At 39.5% G+C, this 9,591-nt stretch overlaps 2 protein-coding genes across 11 annotated transcripts in view; one reads left to right on the top strand and one right to left on the bottom strand.

Moving 5' to 3' along the window:
* LOC146977541 (protein unc-13 homolog B-like) overlaps positions 1-2,801 on the bottom strand; it is a 71,002-nt gene extending 68,201 nt beyond the window's left edge. For 7 of the 10 annotated variants that reach the window (XM_085793848.1, XM_085793855.1, XM_085793852.1 and 4 more), the window contains exon 1: positions 2,522-2,768. In XM_085793848.1, the coding sequence (XP_085649974.1) occupies positions 2,522-2,543 (22 nt within the window). In that variant the 5' untranslated portion in view covers positions 2,544-2,768. Of the gene's footprint in view, positions 1-2,521 lie in introns of all 10 variants that reach the window. The other 3 variants (XM_085793854.1, XM_085793853.1, XM_085793856.1) reach the window with 2 other exon arrangements.
* A 1,502-nt stretch (positions 2,802-4,303) lies between these two features.
* Positions 4,304-8,493, top strand: stoml2 (stomatin (EPB72)-like 2). The gene is made up of 10 exons (XM_085793859.1): positions 4,304-4,442; positions 5,175-5,327; positions 5,658-5,757; positions 5,895-5,953; positions 6,035-6,136; positions 6,223-6,357; positions 6,539-6,683; positions 6,854-6,933; positions 7,031-7,159; positions 8,094-8,493. The coding sequence occupies exons 1-10, from the start codon at positions 4,398-4,400 to the stop codon at positions 8,211-8,213; spliced, it is 1,068 nt and encodes a 355-aa protein (XP_085649985.1). The 5' UTR covers positions 4,304-4,397; the 3' UTR covers positions 8,214-8,493.
* The last annotated feature ends 1,098 nt before the right edge of the window (positions 8,494-9,591 follow it).

Genomic DNA, 9,591 nt, shown 5'->3' on the forward strand with positions numbered 1-9,591 from the left:
ATCCGTGAGTGTCACGTTTCCATGACGACTGACCGGAAAAAGAGCGTGGTACAGTCATGGATGTATTATACAGTACGTCATGTGTAGCCTCTGTAACGTGACTCCAGATATAAAAAAATCTCGGAGAAAAGAAAAAAAAATCTGAGAAATAACGCTACACTTCAACAATGGAGACACCAGGCAGTAGTTTTTTAGTTTTTAATGCAAAGAGTTGATGTTATTTATTTAAATAGTTTTTTAGGCTATAATTTGTGGTTGATTGAACAGTAGGCTATTTCAAGTGCCTTACTGTAAGACTCTGCTATAGGTGTTTAAATATGTTACATAAATGTCTTATAATAACAAATGTTTATGATAAATTATAATATTTTCAAATTTCCAGTCATTGATCTTAAGGCCTTATGGAATCACGCCTTCTAAATGCTACTGCTCCATTAATGAATCTGTACAGGGCCCTGCCATCAGTCAATGGTCAGGGTCAGGCCCCTGTCACAGAAAAACACGCTTGGGCACCGGTGGCCCACCGATGGGCCGCCGGTGCCACCCTACCACCGGGCTTAACAAGTTTTCTGGGGGAAACCCTGGAATGCTATGAGATAATAACAGAACATTACGAGATGGAGTTGTTTTCTAGGTAAATCCATGCAAAACCGCTGATGTACGTTCCCGTCTGGGGCAGTTTTTCGGCAAGCAGTCTCTGCATTTGCCTTGAAAACAACTCTGTCTTGTAACGTTCTGTTATTAGGCTATTATCATAGCGTGGTGAATGTGCAGGTCACAACTTGTCCACGAGAGCGTTTTGGAGTTGTCGGATTGTGTATTTGTTGAGTTTGATGAGAGAAACCAACAAATCCCATGAGCCTCCGTAGCGTAGCTCTGAGCAGCTCACGGCTCTGCTCTGCCATTCTAAAAACAGCTTACACTGACAATTAAAGGTAACAAACCTACTCCTAACACTATAGGGATTATGGCAATGGGCCAATTTGCCAAAATGTTGAACTATCCCTTTAAAGTAGTGAACAGTCACACATGCACATCACAAAGATGCAACCAAACTAAAAACTAGTTTGACACAATTTGACACAGAGCCATCAAGGAGACACATGATAATCCAACTGGGAAAGGTGTCTATGTGACTCACAGGTGAAGACACTATGTGATTTATAGTGCAGTGTATAGTGCTTTCTTTGAAACAGTATAATCTTGACAATCAGTGTGACATTTCATCATTTCACATTTTTTATGATCAGAATGTTCTCTCAATGTGAAATGTGTGATTTATTTTTCAAGTCTTTGAAAGAGAATGTTACTAAGCCTTAGTATTATTGACATGCTCAAAATAATCTTCTATACCAAACTTTATAGCACAGTTTAAAATGTAATAAAAGAAGAGAAGGCTGAAGTTTTGCTTTAAGCTTGAAGCATGTTCATCTCTTGATCTCTCTTTTCCCTCCTGGCAGCACTGGACCAAATTGCTGGACATTGGTCCTGTTGTCATAGAATTGGGTATTGCATAATGTGCTTTTCCTCTTTAAAGGATGCTCGAGCAAAGAAGGATTCTCTAACATTTTGAATGTGCGTGTGTGCGTGTAAGTGTGTGTGCACGTGTGTGGTAAACCAACGTCATGCTGATTTGCTGTAGTACAGTTTTAACCTTTAAATGTGCCTGTGACTGTAACCTTGGTTTGAAAGGTGCTAGAGTCATGAAGTGTATTGTTATCTTGTTATAATCTCAGCCATATATATAGTCATATGTAGGCTGTATTACTATTTAGATTTGCAGATTAGGATAGAAAGGTTACCTATCCACAAAATAAACATTTTATTCCCGTGGGGGCCTCCACTAGTGTAGAAAAGAAAAGAAAAATGAAAATGAACAAGGACCCTGGAACCTTCCCCAGAGTATCCTGCACTTGTTTGTGCACTGTATCAGGTTACTGACATTATGTGGTTTGGTTAATAATAAAAATCAGTCCACATAAACTAAAAAATGAATTACCCACAATTTTAATAACATTTTTTTTAACTGATGGATGCTACCAATTTTTCAATATAGGACTTCAATTTTGGATCATGCTGTTTATTTTAAATCATGCCAGTAGCTACTGTTAGTTTTTTTGTTTTTTTTGCAATAGCTCAAAGTCAATAGAAATCAGCAGATGGTGGCTCTGTGAGGCTAAAACAGCTGGTGTGATGCGGCTGTGTTTCTCCAATAAAATAACCAGCAACATGTCATATCCTACTTAGGCAAACAATCTCAACTCTGTATCTTGTCTTTCATTATCCTTTATGAAAAGTCTGTTGTTGCTTTTTAACCGTCAAATCACTACAACACAAATGTGCTGATTACTTTTCTAGCTATTAGTGTCAGGGGAGGTGGAGGGGGAGCCCACTGCTAGGAAACTCGTTCTGTGGGATTTCATTGACATTATCAGATTGAGGACAGAGGTTTGGCGTGTAAAACCCACACTCTATGTAGTTTTTAACGATGCAAAGAAACAAAAAGCAGAGAAAAACTCACCTCTGACACACAGCAACGACATGGCAAAGCGCTTCCAGCGAAAATCCAATAGTTTCACACAGTTTGTAAAGCAGGCTCTCAGCGGAGATTTACTCCGTCCGGTTACATTATAACGTCGGTTAAATTACTTTAAACACTTGCTGATAAACTCCTCGTCGATGTTTACAGGTGGTTTTCTGATGCCGGACTTGGGCAGAGAGCAGCGGCCCCCCACCGCGGCCACGCCATTGTTATAACTCTCATCACAGCTTTTTCAGACTGACCGACAACCTGAGGGCAGCTACAGTCAGACTGGGGGGAGGCGGGGGCAGGACACCTGTCACTGGCGTTTGACGTGTCCAATTAAAACACAGTGCTGCGCTGGAGGGCGGAGCTCCCTCAAGTAATCTGACCAATCGCAGAGAGGAACAGGTTGGTGGTTGAAACAGGTGACGCAGACAGATGAACGATTCAGATCTAAAGCGGGCGAAGGCACCTACAACTTTTTGGGAATGGAAAATTTTGAGTTGTTTCATTAGGCTATGTCTTTTAGAATAAATGTTGTTTTTTAATAACTTAATTTTATTAGTGGCTGTGGCCTATATTCTTTTTGGTTTCATATTCAAATAGGCTATGTGTTAAAAATGGAGGCTTATTTGAACATTGGAGTGGTGGTTACTAATTCATTCAATGTTTTGTTTAAGTTTTTTTGTTTGTTTGTTTTTTCATACAGAATGAACAACATAGTGAATCACCAATTTCTTAATTTCCAGATTATTTTATTATTTCTCATTTTATATCTTTATTTTGTTTCAGCTGACATAACAGCCATGACATAGGATCATGGCCCTGAAACAACAATAAAACTGGAGTTATATGAGTTTGGTTCCTCTGTGAGTGGCTACAGGTGCAGGAGAGGTCAAAATAACAGCAACAGCATCACCCTGTGTATTTACAGAGCCACTACATTGGATCAAATTCCTGACAAGACGTCTATGCAAGACAGAAGCTTGGATTGACAGCAGGTTGAGAGGTAAAAGATTTAAGATTTAACCATAAAGGCCACAGTGTGGCACAGTGTTTAATTACGATCTGAGTTTGTCTCTGCAAGACCTAGGCTACTACAGTAGGCTATCTCTGGCCTATTTCTGCTGAAGGGAAGAAAAATGTGCAGACATAAACCACAAGCAAAAGGGGTTCAGCACTGAACAGTTTACCCAAACATTTTTTTTTATTTTACATAGGCCTAATTAATACCTCAGTTTTTGTCATCTGTTTAGGAAGACATCTATAAGTTATCTGGTTGTGCATAAAATATTTCGAATGAATATTTTATTTAAATAATAGCCTACTAGCCTATCACATGATTCCGTCAATTATTTTTTTAATTAGGTATGTTAATTAAATAAATGTGTTTTATGACAAATACACTTGTTGTCTTTTCACAGGCTGTAATATTACATTCAGTGTTTTGATGTAGCCTAATATTTATAGTTTTTCACTTTGTTTTCCAATATCGAGGCTATGACCTCGTTTTTCCTTGGAGGCTGAGCTGCTTCTGAAACTAACTATTGACACACCCGCACCAATGATATCCGTGTGATTAAATAAGTAAATTATTCCATTGGACATTTAAATGAAATGTAAGAGTCTTGGTTATTGTATAATCTCTTAGCCTACATTGAATGTGGTGACCATACAGTCTATGGTGGTGACTGAACAAGCGGAACTCTTCGGATCGTGTCGCTCGTACACCGGCGGACTTCTTTCGCCGGTGCACCAATGATGTAACTTTCATTTCCTGATCGGCAAGGGTCACTCACATGAGTGCACAGTTTGCATAGAGACCAGTTTGTGGGGCTGAATTTTCTATCTATCACCTCTCAGCTGTATTTGAATGATGCTGCGGACGCTGTGTCGGGCCGGCGGAGCGCTTTTACAGGTAAATGAAGATGTGAATCATGTCTCCTCCGGCTGTGGAGCTGCTTAGTTAGTTGGTGTCATTCAACGTCCATCCGTGTGTTAATAATCCACGAAATGTCACTCTTCATCCCAGCAGGAGTGTGTGACTGAGTCCGTATGAAGTTTAGAGAGGAACCTTTATAGCACATGTCTGACCGGCATGCCAACTATCAGCCTAAACGCAATGTATTAAAGTGTGAATGACAAACGTCACAGAGCTCGTCAGCTAAACTGAAAGAAAGAAACGCCACCGTATTTTAAACGTGTCAGGTGATTTCCTTATTAGATTTCGTTTGTATTGTGTAGCAGGCTTACGTTTTTACTGTAAGATATTTGACTAGTAAAAATGCTAAATATATATTCAACTCATCCACAATTTGGCACTATATCGTTACTGTAAATTGAATATGAGATTTTCAGGCTGCTGGACAGTTAGGAAAGTTAGGGGCATTTTGCACTCTTGACTCTTTGTATTGAATGCAATAATAAATCATAAGTAAATTAATCAAAAATGATGAAAAAATGTTAGTTGCAATCTTACCTTCTTCTGATTGTGTAACGTTACATGTGATGATGTGTTTGTGCTTAAGACTTGGGTGTGAAACCATTTTTAATAAATGTATTTCTTTTTTTATTTTAGATTTTATATGTCAAGCAGATCTTCTGTAAATCTGATGGTGTTTGCTGTAATTGTGTGTGTGTGTTTCTGTAGCAAAGCCAGCGGACTGCACCAAGGTTGTGGGTCACACCAGCTCAGCAGCGATGGGCGTCCAGCTTGCCCATGAACACTGTGGTCCTCTTCGTCCCCCAGCAGGAGGCCTGGGTGGTGGAGAGGATGGGTCGCTTCCATCGGATCTTAGAGCCGGTACCATCCTTTACTCTTAATACACTCCGAAGTCCACAATAGGATAATTATATGTCACTTTGTCAGCTCTCTCTAGCTTTGTTTTATGTTGTTTTGTGGAATTGTATTGTTTTATATGCAAGAGGTGGGGTAAATTGGTTTGAGAAAAATAATCGAAACACCTGTTAATGAAATGTTTACTTATTCAACATTACAATTTACAGATTTTAGGCTTAAATTAATTTAATCAGGCAAAGTTTTCCTACAAAGGCCTGTGTTATGTCAGCAAAAACATCACTTTACCATCAGTCCCAAAGAGTTTGTGACTAATTTTCCCTTCACTTTCTCCAGGGTTTAAATTTCCTCATACCGATACTTGACCGGATTCGTTATGTGCAAAGTCTCAAAGAGATTGTGATCGATGTCCCAGAGCAGTCTGCAGTATCTTTAGGTAAGTAACAGAATGCATCTGTTTCATAAACCATGGGAGTGTGAGGGCAAATTTGTCTGTAGGGAATCAATCTTTTTGAATATTCAGTCCAGCATGTCTGACAAAGTTTAATACAAGTGTGAACTTTGTTTTTACAGATAATGTAACACTACAGATTGATGGAGTGCTGTACTTAAGGATTCTAGACCCTTTTAAGGTATGCTTGCTGTAATTAAAACTGTATTATACAGAAGAGAGATTGTCAACCAAACTCACTTAACTGTGTTGTTCCCCCCAGGCCAGTTATGGTGTTGAGGATCCAGAATATGCCGTCACACAGCTGGCACAGACCACCATGCGCTCAGAACTGGGGAAACTCACACTGGACAAAGTGTTCAGGGTAACAACAAACTACTTTTCACATTAGCTGTATAGTAAATACTGTATTCATGAAAAAGATTTCAATTTATTGTATCTATTCTGAAGGAGAGGGAGTCCCTAAATTCCAACATTGTCCACTCCATCAACCAAGCTTCAGATGACTGGGGAATCCGTTGCCTCCGTTATGAAATCAAAGATATACACGTTCCACCTCGCGTCAAGGAATCCATGCAGATGCAGGTGAGGTTAATACACTGGCTCAGCTTCAAAGAGATCATTAAGAGGTATTTGTTTAGTAAGATTTCATTTGCTGGGGGACTCAGCAACCACTTTGTAATCAGCACTTTATACCGGAAAAGTTAGAGAGACCCATTAATCACAGAAAAAAGCTTTAACACGCACATTTATTCACTCTGCGTAGGTGGAGGCTGAGCGTAAGAAGAGAGCCACGGTGCTGGAGTCCGAGGGGACGAGGGAGTCGGCCATTAATGTCGCTGAGGGTCGTAAACAAGCACAGATCCTTGCCTCAGAGGGACAGAAAGCAGAGCAGATCAATAAAGCGGCTGGTAGGTGAATTTAGTTGTTTGTTTGGTTTTTTATCTCTGTGATTTGTATCCAATCCAACAGACCTTGGAGGGATGTCACTTGTTTTCTCTTGAAATGCTTAAATTACTGACATATCGTAGATGATTACACATGTTGACTGTCGCTAATCAATTACTCTGTTTCCCTCCAGGTGAGGCCCAAGCTGTCCTAGCCAAAGCTGAGGCGAAAGCAAAGGCTATCCGTATGTTGTCTGATGCTCTGACTGAACAGGTGAACAGTTGCTTTTGTTGTTGTTGTGGGTTTTTTATGGGATATCCATGGTCTTAGTCTTATTTTGCTTAATTATGATGTTTTTTTGTGTGCACAGAATGGGAATGCTGCAGCTTCACTAAGTGTGGCTGAGCAGTACGTAACTGCTTTCTCAAACCTCGCCAAAGAGTCCAACACCATCCTTCTGCCCTCCAACACCGGTGACATTAGTGGAATGGTCACACAGGTACTACACATGCTAAATTATTGTTATTGATTGTCCAGCACAGGGCTACTTTAATGTAATTATCCATGAGTATATAGGTTAACAGTACGGGTGTGCCAACAAATCGATTCACGTAAGAATTGCAATTCTCATTTAATACGATTCAGAATCAATATAAAACATCCCAAAATTGATTTAAAAAAATAAAAAAATGAAACCGATCTGCCGGCTGTCTGCCTCCATAATGCAGCATGTTTAACTGCACTATTTTTTTTTTTAATAAAGAGGCACTTTTAATTTTGTTACTTAAGCCATATGTGATATTGCTTTTATGCAACAGTTTCAACAATTCCATCTAAGCATGGATAAATGTTTAAAACTCAATAAATGTGAAAAAAGACACTTTAGAAAAAGAAGAAGACCACACACCAGCAATTGCTCCCGTGACAATTTATTGTCACACACAAGAAGAAGTAACGTTTCGGGCTCAGCCCTTCATCAGACATGATGAATGAGCCCGAAACGTTACTTCTTCTTGTGTGTGACAATAAATTGTCACGGGAGCAATTGCTGGTGTGCGGTCTTCTTCTTTTTCTACTTGTGTCTCCTTTTGTGGACCTGCACCTAGCTTCACGTTTTTTTGGGATGTGCGCGTTTCTGTTCTCACTACTAAAAAAGACACTTTAGTCATTCTGTCTTCAAAGCAGACTGGAGTAGATCATGAGGATCCTTTGCACACCGATAGACTGAAGCAGAAATCATTAGGAATCAAATCGTTTGGAATCGAAAATCGATTTTGAATCGAATCGTAGCCCCAAAAATCAGAATCAAATCGAATTGTGAGATAGTAAAAGATTCCCAGCCCTAGTTAACAGCATCTAGACTGAGAATATTTGTTGTTTTTGCCGTAGTCAGTAATAACATTAATGACTGTCGCCATTTCCCTGCCCCTCAGGCCATGACCATTTATGGCAAGTTGGCGAAGACGGCCAGCCCAGCAGCAGCCACAGCCACAGCAGAAGCCGTAGAGAAGGAGATGGAGGAGGATCAGAACCAATCAACATCAACTCAGTAGCAGAGGGAGTCAAAATGAACTCTAAACAGTAAATGACACAGAACCAGAGGAGGCAGTTTAAGTTTCAGTTGTCAGGAGGGCTCCAAGGCATCGCTACGTGACTGACACACCTGATGACAGGATAAGAAGAACAAACTGCCAACTTCATGAACTCTTCCAACGTCTTGCCTTGGAGTCCGTGGAAAAATCACATCTTTTGTAAGAGGATTTGTAATCTTCACTGACTATTGTTTATGTTGAGTTATTGTCAGATTGGGGAATAAACACCAGCCTGTTTTCAGGTTCTGTGGATTCATTAATGTGAAGGTGGGAATAACAGTCAGCTCAGGTGAAACATCTGCTTTGACGTGGCTTGTTTACAGATGTCAGTGTCAGTTCTTTAACTGTTGGGACCAGCACTTATTGAGTTGGTACGTGGGATGTGTGGTTGGGGGCTTCAGGCTGGTGTGAGGTCAAGTTGAAGTGTAGTTAATTTAAAATTTGGCCCTTATTTGATTAAAACATCACTTCCTTGAAAATGCCTAACCAATAGTTGCTTCAGAAATAGTTTGTGTAATTGTTCAGAAACATGTTATTCTCAACAATTAGATCAAATGTTCCTGTTAATGGCTGCATTTACCTTTTGTGTCTCATTGGCCATGTCTATTAAATTCCAGGGGTCTCTGCAAAGTTCAGAAGTTGGTAATTTCACAGGTGTCTTTCATACAACAGGCTTATGAAACACAATGCTGATGCTTGAATTATAATCATGAAATTGGCATGTTTGTGACTTTGAGACTCAAAATGTGAAGAGATTTAATTAGGTTGATGTAGTGGAAAAGGAAGTTGTGAAGCACTTGTTCAAAATATCTGCAATGGTGTTAGATGAAGCTGGTGTGAAATGACTCATGAGAAACTACTGGACTTCTTCAGATACAATGTATGAAAAACTCCCAGCATAAAATAATAAAATAAAATGTTAAGTTTGTTAACTAGGTGTGTGTTTCAGTAAATCATACCCAATAAACCACAAGAGTCAGTCCCAGGCGTCATTCAATGGGGCACATCTACCATCACTTCACTGAGTACACCAAATGTACCTTAAAATTAAGATTGAAACAGAATTATTGGCAGCACATCATACATTTCTTATCACAATGGACATGGGACAGACTTATGTCTTACTCATTGTTTATTTATTTAATAAAATATATCTATCTGCCTTGGATTCTTCTTTTTTTATTATTAGGTTTTTGGTTTCTTGAAATATTGACAGAGTGACACATCTTGCTTCCTCCCTCTGGCTGAGATTACGTGGAGCCCTCACCTTAGCCTTGCAGGCATAATTTAGTTCACATTAACGTGCTTAATTGCAAAGTAGTAATACTGACACAATCTC

This window comes from Trachurus japonicus, chromosome 12, assembly GCF_045865225.1.
Source record: "Trachurus japonicus isolate A0001 chromosome 12, Traja_1.0".
NCBI lineage: Eukaryota > Metazoa > Chordata > Actinopteri > Carangiformes > Carangidae > Trachurus > Trachurus japonicus.